Source organism: Filicampus tigris, chromosome 12 (genome assembly GCF_054856515.1).
Source record: "Filicampus tigris isolate MCC_2025a chromosome 12, RoL_Ftig_1.0, whole genome shotgun sequence".
Taxonomy (NCBI): Eukaryota; Metazoa; Chordata; class Actinopteri; order Syngnathiformes; family Syngnathidae; genus Filicampus; species Filicampus tigris.
In genome coordinates, this window is record NC_141228.1 from 7,725,632 (window position 1) to 7,743,977 (window position 18,346).

Here is an 18,346-nt window from a genome sequence, read left to right on the forward strand (position 1 = left end):
CGCACACAAATTGAGCAGCAAATGTTTGTATAACATTATCCCCAAGACATTCCCCACAAAAAAAAGACCATAAGAAGATTTTTCAAGTGCAATGTCTATTTGTCTGTACCAGACAAGTAAACAGTTAACCTGACTTCTTCCATTTCCCTTTGTTTATTACTACTCTTGCTTCTTTGTATTTTTTTTCTTCTTTTGAATGTCGTGTGGCCTCATGTTGTCTCTCAGAGGTCAGTCTCGGCGTAACAGGGCCAGGAAAGAAAAAAACTTGGAACTTATTGTACTACATTATAATTACACAAAATCTATGAATTCATACCTGACGTGTTATTTTATTATTATTTATTATCCTCCATAACTAAAGGGTGGAACAAACATTTTTACGTGTTCCCCTACTTTAATAATGTGGCACTGCCTCTTACGTTTTGTGCTCATGCCTTTGACTCTCCCCTTTTTCTATTGAAGTCCATGGGGAGGTGAGCACCTTTACAGCTGGAAAAACTTTTTTTGTTTTCATTTCCAAGTTTAAAGTATTTTGATGCATTGCTGTGCCATATTTTTTGTGTAGGGGCACGTTGTATCGCCACATTTGACAGGAGGATTTTGATATGGGCTGTTGTCGTCAGGTTTGTGATTGAGACGGAAAAGCACCGACACAGGAAATCCTGCTGTGTGTTGTCACTATTCTGAAACACAACTGGTTACATCGGTATTACGACAGATTTCTAGGTTGGGGAAGGAGAGTCACAATTATTGGTGGGCATATTATGAATATATTATGCTTATTGCATACATTATGATTTATGATATTATGCCATAAAATAATAATATTATGATATACATTATATATGTAGGTGTGCTATGTCGGTCATTGAGTTTACCACGCACTATTAGAACGGGAAGCAAACACATGCAAAGTTTTTCTGTTGTGTGTGGTCTTTCAGATTTAAAAAAAAAAAAAAAAAAAAGTCCTACCCCTCTTATGAGGGCAGCGCTTCCACGGGCTAACCAGTTAAGCAATTAGTTTTAAACATCATGTAAAATTCTCTAAATCACAATTACACATTTCAGGCAGGCCTTAGAAATCATATGTCAACAGTAGATTCACAAATCTACATGTTTTCCCATATATTGTCGCTGTCCGGTGAAAAACACTTATGTCCACTTTTTTCACTTTTCTTATTTTTACATGAATGGTATTTCCGCGTTACGGACATCACCCATCCATCCATTATCTGTACCGCTTCTCCTCACAAGGGTCGCGGGGCGTACTGGAGCCTATCCCAGCTGTCTTTGGGCAGTCGGCGGGGGACACCCTGAGTTGGTTGCCAGCCAATCGCAGGGCACACAGAGGCAAACATCCGCACTCAGAATCACACCTAGGGGCAATTTAGACAGTCCAATCAACTTACCATGCATGTTTTTGGAATGTGGGAGGAAACCGGAGTGCCCGGAGAAAACCCACGCAGGCACGGGGAGAACATGCAAACTCCACACAGGGAGGCCGGAGCCGGGATCGAACCCACGACCTCTGAACTGTGAGGCGAACGTGCTAACCAGTCGACCACCGTGCCGCCTTACGGACATCACATTAATGTGAAAATTAAATTTTTTTTCAAAAATTGATCATAAGTGTTTTTCACAGGACAGCGACGATATACTATCTCACACTGCAAATTCTACTCTAAACCTGGTTTTATCCATATCCAGAGAAGCGCTTCAATTTCTGGATTTAAAAAAAACAAAAAACAAAATAAGATCCTTCCATCATTGTCCAATCCTCAACAAACACAGGCTACTAAGCTGGAACAATCTTCTTATTTTCAAGGATTGCTGCCTTGTATATAAAATCTGTCACAGCTTAGCCCGACTTAGCTCACCTGCAACAAAGGTTAATAGAGGGGCTGCGAGAGGAGATTTGGTTAGTCAGTCTTTTCTTAAAGCATATGTAATGAGTGGAATGCAATCCCACAAAACGCAAGAGTCCATATCATGCAGCTCATTTAAAAATCTGAAGAAATGGCTTATTGAAAACCACATTTGTCAACATTAATCCCTGTTGTAGGGCTATTAGTCATGTGTAATGTTGCTGTTTTTAAAAGATTGTATCTGTATTTTGTTTTTCTTTTAACGTGTTTGTTTGTTACTAGGTCACATTGCCATATTCCTTCTGGCAGGGGGACTACCAATACAAATGAACCTTTTGGCAAATAATTGTGTGAATTACATTTCATTATTGAAATAGCGTGCACTTATAAAGTGATTTATCTACACCATATGCTGCCCAAAGCGCTTCACATTAATGTACATGTCCCTCTATAACAAATAAAGTGAAAGTAAGAAAGTAAGTTATGATTTAACCTATCAGGACTGATTGAGCTCCTTCACTATGGAAGAGGGTGGCAGCCCATGGGCCATATGTCACACTTTGAGTGGCACCTCCATTAAAAATCAGTAATTGCAATCTTATAATATCAAAAATATGATCAAGTGAAGAGTGACAGGAGTGACGCTTTTCATCACAATTTGCGAGTATAAAAGTGGCTGAGAAGGTTAACTAAATGTTGAATAATGTCAACTAAATACAGCAGAAGTGATGGGATGCACCATCTATTAGATAACTTTCCTCAAGCAATTTAAGGAAATAGGATTTTCTAAAGTTCATAATTTAAAATTATGCTGGGGGTCAAAATTCAATTTCGTTGCTCCTGTTTACAGTTTAAAAATTGACACAGGGTTGCTGATGTTGTTGCTTTTGGTGCCTATATCTGTGATTTTTTAAATTTTTTAATTCACAAAAAAAAAGTCAATTTTGGTCACTACAATCATGACATGGCCATTTTCATATAATTTCCTCTTTCATGTATATCAAGTATGCGTAGTATTGGGCGATGTTGCTATTTAGGACCTGGCCCCTTAAAAGGGAATTCAACTCAAAACGACTAATCACGGCTCACCTGTTTACCGAGTTTTGTCATGACATTGGTCCTGACCTGAGCCCTGCCAACTGTGATGACGAGTGGGGCTGCATAGAACGTATTATAGAAAAGGACATTTTCGACTTGATTTCCTTTCATTATCTCAAGAATCAGGATTTTCACCTTTTAGTATTAGCAGATATGAATTTAGCCAGATCTGACAGGCTGTATGGAACATATTTCATAATACAGCAGAACCCATCGATTTAAACAAGAAAAACATATTGATACACAAGGGTAAACCTTAGTGATTACCATGAAAAACGGGGTGGCTCACCCCCCTCGTCCCAAAAAAACAAACAAATTTAAAATAAATATTTTATAAAATATTGAAAAAATCTCATACTTGGTTTCGTCGGCCACTTCAACCTCGGTGGGAGCAGTGATGGGAGCATTGGAGTGTCCAGCTGTGGGATCATCAGTGTTCAGCTCGCCATTTGTTGAGCTCATCACCTGCATGATCAAACAAGAACACCAGAGAGCTCAAAAACACACACACACACACACACGCGCACACACACACAAGAGAGCCCACTGGTTGTAGGGTGACAATGCAAAGACCCATACTCATAATATTATTTGTTTGCCAGCCATCTTTGAGCGGATCAATTTTGTGCAGTAACTTGGGAGTGCTCCAACTAAAGCAACTTCATAGAAGCTTAAAAGCTGCAGTACTACTGGCCGAACACTGGGTGGCATAATTGAGTTGCAGCATTCCCAATGAAGGCTTCTGATTTCAGGAGCTCTACCAAATACTTATTCCAAGCAAATGTGGGAAGTAGCAATGGGATTTTAAATTGTTGCAAGGGAAAATAATTGATTTATTGTACATGTACATAAAGCTCCTGCATTTAGCCAACCAAATCATCATGTCATGATAGCTGCTGCTAGATGTCACCTCTGCACCGCCCCTCACATAACAGGCAATTAGCAGATGAAGCAATTGCTGCTGTGAGAGCAAACAGAACGGACGCACGGGGATTCAGACAGTTGAATGAACGCACACAGCAGAGGGCTGGACAGAGCACAGACAGCGTGAAGTGTGTGAGGGATGATAGCGCACACACAAGCATACAGCGTCATGCACTAGCGATCCAAGCAGCAGCAGTAGCAGCAGTACCTGGACAGAGCCCCCCAGCCGCTCAGCTGTGAGGTGCGACCCCAAAGTCTCCTTATTGGTCACAGGGGTGGGCTGAGACTCACTTCCTTTTGGCTCAGGCGACTTGATGCAATTGCAAAAAAGGTTGAAGACGCAGGTGGTGGTGAAGGGGCGAGGGGGTGAGGGGATCGATGTGGTGGGAGTGGGGGTGAGGGTAGAGTTGTGAGGGAGAAAGGGTACAAGGAAGAGGTGGGGTAGGTGAGTAAAAACAAAAGAAAGAAAAACAAAAAGAAACAAAACAATTACAGAAGACATCTCCCAAGCAGAAGCAGGCTTGTTAAGACCGACTACGTTGAATCGAGGAGAAGAGGGAAGCAAAATTTATAATGAAGCACAGATCAACACACTTACAAATTCATGCAGGAGGTAAAAGAAAAACAGCCTTGATCATACTGACTCGCACCGAATACTCAATAGACACAGCTATGTACAATTAGGTTGTTCTGTCAATTTACAAAGTGTCGTGTGGAAATTTATAGTGCGTCGCCTTCGCCTATGTTGATGCTGTCTGCACTGTATCAGGATATTACAGTTTACAGCCATGGGCAATGTGCATGCTAGTAGAGGTGGGGCATGAAAAGTCACAATGTTTCATAAAGGGCAATAAAAGAGATGCCACTGACAGCAAGAATCCGCCGACCATAAAATCTAAAATGGGACACCCTGTGTGTCCTTCATGGAAACAATGACTTCGACTCATTACGTATATCTACATATCTGTGTCTATCAGAAATATGATTTTGTATAACAGTCGTTCCAAATTATGAACTTTTACGAAGGCTAACAACAAGGCAAGGCTTGGATACGGCTGGTAGAAGGGGGGAAAACAGTTCGAGCTTGGTCACACACTTAGCATATACTGTATTGTCATTACCGGCATGAACAATGCAGTCTGCATTTTCAATTCAGGCATGCAATGACCGAAGCTTAGAGTGGCATGGTATAAGAAATAAAGGCAACACGCAAACAGTGATTTGGTTGACAGCTAGAGCAGCAAAATTCAACTCATGACTGTGCAGGTAAATGTACTCTGCCTGGGAAAGACTTTGAACAAATGACTCACTATTTAACATCACTGCATTAATATGTGGTGAAGAAATGGAAATGAATGGCAGCCATTTTCTCAAGGAAGTTGCTTACAGTTGGATACAGCAAGAACAATCAGGCAGAGGAACTTGAATGACTGGGTTGGTTGGTCAGTCAGTCGGCTGGTGGACTGGCAAGCGCGTGTGTTGATGATGCAACACTGCTAATGACCTCACCTGGTTTTTGGTCTGCTGTTGTGCTTTGTCCCTGCTGCTGGGCTGCAGGGGAGCATCACTTGGGATAGGGCCGATTGGGGTGGGCTGCAACAAACACAAAAAGAGTCAAATAGAGAACATCTGAACCAATTGAAAAAAGGAATAAAGAAAAGAATAAAGGAAAAGATGTGCTATACACAGTGCAAACGGATTCACCACACTTCCCTTTTTTCACATTTTATGTACAGCCTTATTCCAAAATTGAAGTCATTTTCCCATCAAAATTCTACACAAACACCCCATAATGACAATGTGGGAAAAAAAAAGTGTTTTTGAAATTTTTACAAATGTATTAAAACTAAAAAACTGAGAAATCACATATACGTAAGTATTGACAGCCTTTGCCAAAAAGCTTCAGTTTCCACTGGTCATCCTTGAGAGCTTCCTACAACTCAGCCTACACGACTGTTTTATCGTTCACGGCGGCCACGCTGTCAGACTACAAGATAATATTGTGCTGTGTCTTGGACCGAATGAGACGTCAAGCTACAAGTCCGTCACCGATTAGACCCCGCCCAATCGTTGCATGCTTCTGTCAAGGTTCTGTCCATCGGCGCAGGTCCATCGCGGAGGCGGGATAAGCAGCTGTCAGTCATGTCAACGGAGGCGTTATGTGCATGTACGTTGTTCATAAGTTCAGAAAAGACCCCCCCCCCCCCAAAAAAAGAAGAGACTATGGACCCGTTCCTGGATGGTGGGGAGAGGGCAGCATGGACTATTCTCCAAAAAGAACTTAAGGTAACAAATTTGTTAAATGACACGCTTGTTTGTTTGTGCGCGCCACATCTAGCCGCTCATCATAAGTAGGAGGGCACTGTCTTCCTATTGGTCAATGCCGGAGAACCAATCGAAGGATGATGTCACACTATGCGGCAAGACGTACGAAATTTCTGACATGACAGACTTTCGCCAAACGACCAATCGTTGACGTTGAGTATGTCACACTACACGGACTACTCAAAATCGGCTACGACACACGACGTTTGTCTGCGACACGTCTGTCGGCCCAAAATCGGGCTATATTCGTGCAGTCTGACGTCAGCATTAATTGGAGTCCACCGGTGGTAAATTCAGTTGATTGAACATGATTTGGAAAGGCATACACCTGTAAGGTAAGGTCCCACAGGTGACAATGAACGTCATAGCAAAAAAACAGGCATCAAGTCAAAGGAATTGTCTCGAGGCCCAAAATCTGGGGAAGGGTACATCATTTTTTGGGGCTACTTCGAAGGTTCCAATGAGCACAGCGGCCTCCATCATTCATAAATGGAAGAAATTCCGAACCAGCATTACTCGTCTAAACTGAGCAATCAGGGGAGAAGGGCCTTAGTCAGGTCACTATGTCAGAGCTCTAGCGGTCCTCTGTGGAGAGAGGAGAACCTTCTAGAGGGACAATCATCCCTGCATCACTCCCATTAATCAGGCCTCTGTAGTTGAGAGGCCAGACAGAAGGCATTACTAAGGAAACTGCACATGGTAGCCTGTCTGGAGTTTGCACCTGAAGGACACTCAGACCGTGAGAAAGATAATTATATGGTCTGATGAGACAAAAGACCCTTTTCCACCAACAAGCCCAGGAACATTTCATTCCTGGTAATATAAGTTCCTGGTAACACAAGTTCCTGTGGCCCAGGTGGTTTGCATTTCCACCGCAACTAATAGTTCTTGGTAAATCATGCAAATGAGACTGATGACGCATCAGTGGGAGGTGTTGCGTTGCTTTCTTACTCATTACTGACACCCTACATCAACATCGGGTAGAGAATAATTAAGTGACCTTGAAAGCTAGTATATTATTGTGTATCTTAATCTAAGTTTAATACAAATAGGATAACTTTCAATACTCAAATATGTCAATATGAAAATCAGAGTGAAAGTATTGTTGCTTAATGCTTATGTAAACTTGTCTTTATTTACCCTTTAGCTCGATAAGGCAGTTCTCATTTGCAATGTCATTCAGGCTGCAAAGTCTTTGAGGCAGTGATTTATATATTTTTTTTATAAAAGTTTTTCCCTAATACACATAATAGCTGAATCTATTTGTAGCCTGTCATTGAAATTAATATGTACGAAATATATAGCTTGTGAGTTTATCACATTGTTTTTATATGAGTATATGTATTTGCTTTTATTTTGCCCTGTTTTAATCTGCTGCCTGCAGCCTGGTCAGCATTGCAAATACCTTACCTGGATAAGCAAGAGTGAAAATAAATGAAACAAATACATGGCATCATCGACAGCTCTTATGCAGTTTTTAATTACAGCAGTGTAAAGTAATTTTTAGGAAAAAAAAAATTACATTGCGACTATTTATCTGTGCAAATTAAAAGACAAAACAAACACAGCCAGAAGCCAGACTGAATTTTCTAGTCTTGCACCCGGACCAACTCGGCATCATCCGCAACTTGGAGAAGTGTCTGGCTTGCCACGGGTCATTTTCTGCCACAGTGAACCCCTGGCTTGCGATTTCTATTTCTGTGATTGAATCCAAGGTACCATCCCTTATGCGCTTTCCTATTGATATAGAAACGCAAACTTAATAACCCAATTGTCCTACAAGTTACTGTAAGTGAAACATGTTCCTGACACGGGCGAACGCTGGATGAGGGTTGCTGCTTGGTAGCCTGATGGAGAGCTCACAATTGTCCCTGCATTGGAAACGTCTTCAGCATGTGCATCCACAATAGCTGTAAATCAAAAAACGTGCAGAAAAATGTCAGTTTAGTATTAGTGGATATGTCAGTGATTTATGCAAACATTTTATGTTCAACAGTTGGTTTTCTTTAAATAAATATATTCAGCGCAGCACATCCAGGATCCAGGAAGAGTTGATTGGTTTCCTTTTCCACTTACATTTTGACATACAAATGCAAAATGAGTAACAGTAAATAACGTAAGTGCCCTACAAGTTATTGTAAAATGAAATTTACCAGGACTGCCGATGCTGGATTCGCAGGAGACGCTGCACTTCTGTGTAGCGGATGATGACAGCTCATGACTTCTTCACTTGAAACTGTCTCAAAATGTCCATCCAGAACAGCTGTAAATAAAAACAAATTCCCCAAAAAAGCCAGTTAACTATTAGATTATATGGGCCTGTAATGTAAGACTTACATTTGCATTATATCTTTAGCAGTAGTATTTTTAACATTTATTTAAGGTGCATGTTATTCAAAATGCAATGCTTCATTATTTAGGTACATTTTTTTTACCTGTATGTAAACGCAATGTTTTATGTTCAAACTGAATATTGCAGTGGCTTACAAAAACGAATATACTTTCTTTAAATACAGTAAATCCAATATCCTGTTTTATGAATACTTCAGTGTTGAACAGCTAACCATTTTCAGTGCACAAGCACTCACACAATTTGTTTCTGCTGGGAATTACGACAACAGATAACTAACTAAATGACAATATTCCAAGTATTACTGTGAGTATTTCGTGTTTACCTCCGTCACTCGCGCCACAGCAGAATCCATTGCTCCTGTGTCCAAGAACGACCCATGGCGTGAAGTGTCTAGTTGGTTGTACAATTTGCTCACTCGACGGTCATTTCCACTACGGCTCTTGTGATCCGTGAGCTTTTTATAAGTCTTGTTTTAACTTTGCATCTTCCACGGACTTGTTTTGCCGTGCGAACAGTTTAAACTCGCCGTGGTCGGCAGTAATAAGCTGGTACATACTGGTCGGTCCTTGTCGCCGATTCAAAGTTGGGTTGGATGTCTTTAAGCACTTCCTGTGCTACAAAGACCTGTATTCCTTGCAGTTGTGCGCAGAGTGTCTTGATCGTGTCTGTGCGCGCCGGCAGTATCTTTGGCTTTTTCGCCCTCCTCTCCTTCTCCATCCGTCTCTCAGCAGTAATGCTAAGTACAGCATCTTATGCTTTTTATTTTAAGGTATTTTCGTTTTTTTTACACAAAGTATTTTGACGTAAATTTCAACTAACGGTGAAACCCGACATACGTGGAAATGCGTGTTACATCGCTAGTGTAGGAACGGAACTAATTTGTAAATTGAGGACTCCCTGTATTCAAAAAGACTCAGGGCTGCAATTGCTGCCAAAGTTGCATCAACAAAGTATTTAGCAAAGGCTGTGAATACATATATATGTGATGTTCATCCATCTGTCTTTAGGCAGTAGGGGGGGGACACCCCAAATTGGTTCCCAGCCAATTGCAGAGCACACGGAGACAAACAAACATTCACACTCACAATTACACCAGGGGCAATTTAGAGCAACCAATCAACCTACCATGCATGTTTTTGGAATGTGGGAGGAAACCGGAGTACCCGGAGAAAACCCACGCAGGCACGGGGAGAACATGCAAACTTCACACAGGAAGGACGGGGCCTAATTCGAACCCACGACCTATGCACTGTGAGGCGGACGTGCTAACCAGTCGCCCACCGTGCCACCCAGTATCTGATGTCTTTTTTATTTTACAATACATTTGCAAACATTTCACACAGTGACATTATGGGGTGTTGTGTGTAGTATTTTGCGGAAAACTGAGGAATTTTGAGATGGGGCTGTAACATAAAATGTGGAAAACTGTGAAAACTTTCCAGATGCACTGTAGGTAGATCAGCCAGTTACACTACAGTAACAAATACAGCCCAGTGTAATGCATAATGTCTACATTTAGAGGGCACTCACCAAGGATTTACCAACCCAGTCATATTCATAGTCAAAGACGTAGCCGTTTCTGTCAAACAGATCAGTGAAGAGCTTCCGCAAGTAGTCGTAGTCAGGCTTCTCAAAGAAGTCCAGCCTCCTCACATATCGCAGGTAGGTGGCCATCTCTTCTGTATCCAAAGTGGAGTTAGTATCAACAGAGAGGGTCAACATACAATCATAATATATCCCAATCGGTGGATTCTACTGACCAGGAAAGCTTTCACAAAGCACTTCTATTGGGGTCGCTCGTTTAGTGTCCCCAATTTTTTGATACCGCTCCTTCAAAGTTTCCGCCTAAAAAGGAAAAGAAAAAGGTGCATAATTAACAAGCTGAAATTTGGTCTGGTCCGTAAGTGACTATAGTGTGAACAAAAAGACGGCATATTCAAATTCTGTACACTGGAATTTTTGCAAGATATTTCATTCTGTTTTCTTTTGTCCTACCATAAATGGATTAAAAACTACAGTACTTATTCTCCACAATGGTTGTTCAAAAGGCTCATGTATTATTATTTTTTTTACTAATTCTGTTTCTAAACAATGGAGGCCACATTAAATTGGAGAACACAAGACATTATTTTGCATTGCAAATGTCAACAAACAAACATTCCTACTTATATTTGCAAAATAAGTGGTTGCAGCGAGCAGAGTCATCATTTCTTTGCCATAATGGCTGAAAAGCCCAGCTTAAACGAATAGCTCAAAAAAGCAACTGATGCTCCCCCCCAAATTGTTAATAAATGCCTAGATTAATAATTTAAACCATAAATCATGATGCCCAAACTCTTAAATATAATTTCAAACTCATTATACATTTTCCTAAAAAAGATGTTTTTTGAAAAAGGCTAAAAAAAGGACTGATAAATGAATTTTCAAAAAATGCACATGTACATAACTCCATAACCTTCAATAACAATGCTAAACGTTGCTCCTCCACACATACAAATATGTTAGTGTCTCAGTCGAGATGTACAGTATCATTTCAATAACATTATTTCCTTGACAGCAATTACTACTTTCCTGTAAGCCAGGGCTTTGATGTCATCTTGAATTTTTTTTCAGCAAGTAGCTGAGCATAGATTCCCCAGAAAAACAACACAAATGGGTGACTTTGAATAGCCAACTATAAATAATCACTGTATAGTAAATAACACATTAACCATCTCTTTGCCTTGTCAATTAATCTTCTACTCAAAAAGGAATCACAAACAAACAAAACAAGACATTTTTGTTGATAAACGTGGACAATTCCTTGTCAGTGGAAAAACAGTGCAAATTACAACCCCCAAACAGCTGTAGCATATTAATGCTTCTACTTATACTTCCAAAGGAGTTCTAATTACACGGTTATGTCACATGGTTGTAGGCTGTCGTGATCCACATGTATGGGATAAACTGTGTAATATGGGTAATCCGAAGGATAAAATCAATTTAAAAAAATAAACACCTGACTACACTACCCATAAAACAGCAGGGGTATGTTCTTAAGGAATCAAAATGAAGAGTTTGGGTTTCTTTTGTAAACAGCACTTAATCACAGAAAAATTTCACATGCCCACCATTGACAAATATTAATGACGCCCCCTGATCTTAACAAAATAATTGTCAATTGTCAATCAGTCAATTGTAACCGAGGCAACTTGAGTGTGTAGCTACTGTGAATTCCAGAACTGGTCACTATACCATGTCACTGTATTTTATGATTGCTGCTATGTTACATATTTGATGAAAACTTGGCTTGGCTCGAGCCATGCAACCTCCCCCACAGCCATCCATCCCTCACATTCATCAACAACAGGCTTCCTCCCACATAACAAATGCTCAGATGTCTCACCCTACTCTTATTATTTGCAAGAGAGACAGTCTGGATCATACCTTGTGAGAAATAGATCATTAGACAACAACAAATTCTGAGTAGATTCTTATTATCTGCTCTAGGGCTGCCAAGATTCGTCGACTAATCCAGACGACGTCGGCGATCAAAATCATCGACAATTCATTTTAAAAGTCGATGCGTCATTTATTTATATATTTGTTTATTTGGCATGTTGTTTTTCTTTCGAATCTGTTTGCAATGCTGTTTGAACTGAGTCTGAGATTGAGACTTTGTTGTTCTCTCTTCGGTTTCAGACTCCAAACATACAACACGAGTGAGAGGATGGAGTTGTTTTCTCAAGGTCAACTAGATAAAAAAAAAATCTGAAAGCCTGCACTGAGTGCAGAAAAGGTCAAACCAAAGCAAAACAATGTGTATAGGAAACAATGCAGTACTATACCTTTAAGCCCTGCCAAGGGAGGCTACCTCGAAGGAAGTACATGAACATGTGACCCAAGGCCTCCAAATCGTCCCGCCTACTTTGCTCTGAAAATGACAACAAGAAAATGTTGTAGCACTAAGCAATAGGTTTCCATTCACTAATGACAATGGTGCCTGGGTACCGATTCCGTTTAAGAGGAGAACTAATCAGTTAAATCTACGCCTGGAGTGAGTGTTGAAAGGAAAACATGGAGAATTGGTTTATCAAGTCACTCCAAGCAGCACTGAATCACAAAAGCTTCACTACAGTAAAAAATGCACACAGTATTTTTTGTACTCAAAGTCACACTTTTTTTCATAGTTTGGCTCGTCCTGCGACTTAAACTCAGGTGCGACTTGAGTATATTAAAATGTTTTGACTGGCAACCAAAATCCCCTGTTCCCTAATCGTGTGGACTTAACTGCCACCTTCTTTCCACCAGCGGTTTTGCCAAGACAGTAGAAGAAGTGGAAGAAGAAATTACCACAATGGCCAACTTCTTTACAGGATGCAAATGGCGGTAATGCACCAAAAGTATTTGCCAACCATCAAAGTAAAGTAGAAGAAGAAATGGAAGCAGAAGTACTAGAAGACGATGAAGGACTGTAGTCATGGCAACTAATGTGTGACGTAACAGCTGTTGCCGCCAGCATGCGCCGTTTGCCACAACAAGGATTTACTATATACGGGAGCAAAAGACGCGATAACCGACCGGGATTCTACCTTGGCAACAATGTGATGCAGGATTCTAGTTAAGGTAAGCCATTTTAAACTAAAAAGAAATACTTTCCAGACTTAGAACTTAGCGTAAGTTTCGAGTGCAACTGGAACTAGTTTGCTGCCATCAACATGGGGTGCGTTCGGAAATTCACTCTGACAGCCTAACACCACTGAATGTGTCCGTTCAGAGGCACAGCACGGTCTCCTTCCATTAATTTCCGAATGGGCTCAGGCACTCTTTTTTTGCGGCTTTCTGACTAACCGAATGACAGATTTGAACAATGCTATGAGGTTCCGAACGGTGAGCGTGAATCAGTGCACGCTCTGAGCGTATTTCTGAACGCACCCACGATTAGGGAACAGGGATTTTGAGGGCGAGACCGAGATCTACTGTTTGTGGTCCAGAATTTTGTCAAACAGATTCCCAAAAAATAAAATGCAACTAATACTCTAGTCTACAGCGATTTTTATGTTCTTTTTTTTTTTTTTTTATATGACATACTACAGAGCAACCAATGGTCAGAGAAATATGGTAATTTCATCATTTAATTTAAAAAGGATTACGTTATAGTCCAAAACTAATTTATGGATAGTTTAATGTACAAATACAAGATATATTTAAAAGAGAACCAAGATGATATTCTCACTTACCTTTTCCCAGGTGTGTGTTGATGCTCATGTAGCGTGCCGTTCCAGTCAGACTCTTGTGCTCCCGGTATGGGATGTGTTTTTTGGTCTCAGGATCTATGTACTCTTTGGCCAGACCAAAATCGATGATGTGAATTGTGTGCTGTCTTTTGCTTCCTGGTCGCCCAACTAAGAAGTTTTCCGGCTTCACGTCTCTGTATATCAGACTCTTTGTGTGCACATATTCCATCCGCGTTATCTAGAAGAGATGCCAATAGACGAGCAAGGGTTTTAAAAACTTTCATTTTATTTTGTTAATGGAAACGTTTTTTTCAATTTTGAGTTATTTTGTTAACTAAAATAACCTGGGTGTATGTGTACTTTAGTCTCTACAGCAAACCATTTGTTTCTTGATAGTAATATGCATACTGTAGTCTACTGGGATAAAAGTTAAAATGCAAAACAATATATGTTCTAAATAAATATAATTAACAAATGCACACTCAAATCAGTTCATGTGCCACATAACTTTCAGCCTTACCAGCTGTATGGCTATCATGAGGACAGTCTTGAGGGAGAAGGTGCGGTCACAAAGATCGAACAGGTCCTCTAGACTGGGCCCAAGCAGCTCCAACACCATAGCGTTGTATTTCCCGCAAGGACCAAAGTAGTACACTTGTGGAATTCCCTCTGTGAGAGGATGCAGAAATAATGCATTTCATATTAAATTGGCTTTGAGAAAATCTTAACCATCATTGAAATAAAAATTTAAAAAGAAATTAGTTGTTTTTGGAAAGAACACCATTCAAATTCACAATCAATCTGTTATGTTTTGAAACTGGTGTCATCTAAAAAAAAAAAAAAAAAAGACACAAACGTCCCACTTTACACCATCAATTTCAATTCGACAAAAGATGTAAAGGAAATATTTGTCCAGTTGTTGTCCTATGAGGACAGAATGAACAATTTGCACCTCTGTACCTTTGCTGATAAGAAAAAGTATGAATGAAGCAATAAAAAACGTTTACATCCTTTAACAGGTCTACCAGGAAAAGGAGTGGCTGACTCCTCTAAAGTGGGAACGAAGGGAAACTGTAAAACTTGAGTGGGGGTCAAGAGCGTATTACTATCTGAAGCTCTGATACATTTACTACTTGACGCCACCGACCCCATTTTGTAGGGAGGTGTATGATACTAACATTACCAAAATACACTCAGAGTCACCGAAGATTGTTTTTTAAAACATCAGTCAAAACCTTCAGCATAGTCAAGGTCTACAGTAATGTGGGTCACTGTGACATCTAACTCACAGCCACTCAACAAAATCCACAAACCTTGAGATATTGCAGAAATGATTAACCAGCAACGGTATTATAAGAGCTACGACTGAAAAATACCAGTTTCCAACAAATACTTTACTCTGGTTCAGTTGGATTTTGTTCTGTGGAATACCTAATGTCTAGCGTAATTCTGGTCAAAGATTGTAAGGGGTAAGAAAATAACTGTTCTGTACCTTTTTTTAGAAGGGGGTACGTTCTGCTGTAAGGGCACCAACTGCAGTGGTACAGTACTTAAAGTGCCTATCTAGACACAGTCTCCTGTTGATTGGTCTACAGAGAATTTCAAATTTTGTGCAACAACTTGAAGGGTATTTGTATAAATGTTCATTCTTTTTTTTTTTTTGTTTATTGGCAGGCGACACGGTGCTGTGCCAGTATAATGCCATGGTATTTACGTTCTTGAAGCAGTTATTGAGATGCAGCAGACAGACTGGGGTTTTCCAGTCCAAGATGAAGTGAACTGAGAACATTTTGTGCAACTCAATCTGAACGCAATGAGAGAGAGGTATAAAGTAAGAGAAAGAGCTGGGCATCGTCTATCAGTCTATAACTTCTGGGCGGCATTTCCGGCCAACTCACGTGGTCCCAGACCGTTCCTCGTCGGCGACGAGAACATAATTTTCACGTCACACGCAGGCGCTGCACAAGCAGACACGCCGCCAAATAAAGAAAAATTAGCAAATAAAAAAAACACACACACAGCGTGGTGATCGGTGAAATAAAAACAAAATGGGGTACATCATTGCATCTGTAGGACCAAAAGGTATAGAACACTTTTATTTTATTTTTTTCTTTGTTTGGCTGCGTTTCAGGAGTGGGGCATCTCATGTCACGTGGTACCGGTAAAGTCTGTTCTCAACGCTGTTTGGCTGACTCGGACCGACCGGGCTCATCTGAAATATAGACGGGAAATCATAGACAGACTAAAGCATAGACAAATGCCCAGCTCTGCTCAGAGAGATATAAGGACAGTGGGTGTAGAGTAAATCCATCACTCTCACAGATGATAAGAGTATAGACCCAACATTACTGATTTTCAGTAGAGAAAAACAACATATGTCTCTATTATTTTAATAAAAGAATGACGCTCAAGTATTGCAGCAAACATAGCAGGATGGAGAAGTAATACTAAACTCAATATCTTAAGCGGCATTTGACCATTAACACAGAAATGGTGTTGTTTTCCACAACTTGCCACAATTTCTGTTTGAAGAATTTACATACTGTAGTTGTACATCAGTCCCATAAAACACACAAGAAAACTAATCCCTATTACTGTTGCACTGCAATCTGTAAGATTTTCCTAGTCATGAAGCCCATGACACAAGAGGTCAGTGGGAGGCTGACTCATGAAAGCTTGGCCAAATCTAGAGGGCATTCAAGGCATAGTCGTTATAAAAGGAAATCAGTGAATGAACACTGAGGCGGTGAATGTAAGCAGCTAGATGATTGTCTGCCGCATTCTACAGTAACATTAAATAGCCGAGAGCAATCCCTTTTTAAAATACATAGCATCATAAAAGTAATGGGGAAAAAGTCTCTCTGCCTTATCAAGATTTCATGAAGAGTAAAACAAACAGCAGTGCAATTCTCCCATGTGATACACTTTAACAGGACACACTATACTTTCAAAGTAAAAGAAGTGCCAAAAACTAAACACATTCTTGATATAGTACGTGATATAGTAGTACATCTTTTAGTTGTGAAGAACAGGCTGGGTTTTGTGCCAACCCAATCGTCAGTGGTGCTCTGCCCCTGTTGCCATAATTGGAGACAATTCCACCTATTGTATCTACTGCAGGCCTTATCAAGCTACATCATGGCAGCTGAAGACATTGTTGCTGTACAGTGAAATGTCAGAGTTGAGGGTCAGAGATGAGAGGGATTGGGAATAGAGGAGATGGCCAGAGGGAAGAGTTGAAGGAAGTGAATGCATATTAAACATTTAGACTATGAAGAGAGGATGAAGATAAGTGACTTCCATTAGGCCAAATGCTCAGGAGATGTCCTCCCTAGATTGAAATAAGATCAATGACCTGTCTTGTTCAGGCTGAGGCTAGACTGACAAAATGAAAGCTACACAAGAATGCTATTTGCAGCTTTCAAACTGATATTGCTAATTTTAGTTTAAAGGCAACATTTCTATTTTATCTGACTAAAAACACACCGGCTGTACCCATGCATGCATGCCAGCAACAAGGACAGTAAATCAAGATAACAGTTATAGAAAAATTCATAATGCGTAGACCTTTCAGTTAGTACAGACGTTGAGATAAACGCTTCAAAAATGACAATTTTCCTCACAAAAATTCATGTAGTGGTATCAAGACTGAGACATGTTCTCTAAGATTCTGGTCGAAGCAGGAACAATTGCTTGGCAAGTTAGTGAATCACCAGAGCTGCGTCGCTGCCTCTTTAAATTACAGTAAAAATCGGAATTTTCCAGTGATCCTTGGAGGTTGTGGCAGGTACACTCCCCGGGTATGACCAAAAAAGCCAGTAAAGGCAAAATCTGCAGACATGTTTTAGGTGTCAACAAGCTAGCTAACGCTGAAAATCTTGTGAACAATGATAGCCACAAAAGAGGCAAGTTAGCGAGCTCTTGCTCTGCCAAAGAACACCCCCTAAACACAGTGTCATGGTAACAAAAGATTATTTAACTACCTGGATAAAAGTAGTTATAATGGTCACTGATTCATTCATTTTAAACATTAACACAGCCAAACACATCTTAAAATCTTTCAAGAATTTTCTATGAAATTAATTAAGTACCGACCTATCTAACTTCTGGCCGCATCTTGACCAGTCTAAAAATACTACAGATATAGACTCAAATCCACAAAATTAGTGTGCATTCACACACAAAACAAATTTGAGGTGAAAAGTGTTGTAAAAGTGTTGAGCCTATTTTTCAGACCATAAGGTGCACTTAAAATTCTTACATTTTCTTAAAAATCAAGAGTGCACTGGTCAAAACCTACAAAACATTAATATGAATCTTAGAAATTCTGACACATATACTTACAGATATTGCATCTTAATGGGTATCTGTCAGCCATCGTAAAACAAGTACCAATACCTTGAAAATGAGGACCGGTAATACCTGGTATTGGTACTCGCCCATCCCTAGTAAATACCATGAAATAAAAGCTGGACTTTTGAACGTTGTTCTCATATTCATCTTTTGATCCAAATCCGAAATGTCTTCAGTTTCAACAAAAACAAAGGAATTGACCTTGCCGTTCC

General features: G+C 40.1%; 1 protein-coding gene across 4 annotated transcripts in view; it reads right to left on the reverse strand.

Annotated features, from left to right (window-relative positions):
- csnk1g2b (casein kinase 1, gamma 2b) overlaps positions 1 to 18,346 on the reverse strand; it is a 45,055-nt gene that overhangs the window by 1,511 nt on the left and 25,198 nt on the right. The window contains exons 4-11 of one of the 4 annotated variants that reach the window (XM_086047018.1): positions 14,302 to 14,450; positions 13,785 to 14,019; positions 12,393 to 12,478; positions 10,326 to 10,410; positions 10,096 to 10,241; positions 5,397 to 5,480; positions 4,096 to 4,197; positions 3,322 to 3,428 (exon numbers count right to left, since the gene is read on the reverse strand). In XM_086047018.1, the coding sequence (XP_085903144.1) occupies positions 3,322 to 3,428; positions 4,096 to 4,197; positions 5,397 to 5,480; positions 10,096 to 10,241; positions 10,326 to 10,410; positions 12,393 to 12,478; positions 13,785 to 14,019; positions 14,302 to 14,450 (994 nt within the window). Of the gene's footprint in view, positions 1 to 3,321; positions 3,429 to 4,095; positions 4,198 to 5,396; positions 5,481 to 10,095; positions 10,245 to 10,325; positions 10,411 to 12,392; positions 12,479 to 13,784; positions 14,020 to 14,301; positions 14,451 to 18,346 lie in introns of all 4 variants that reach the window. The other 3 variants (XM_086047017.1, XM_086047020.1, XM_086047019.1) reach the window with 3 other exon arrangements.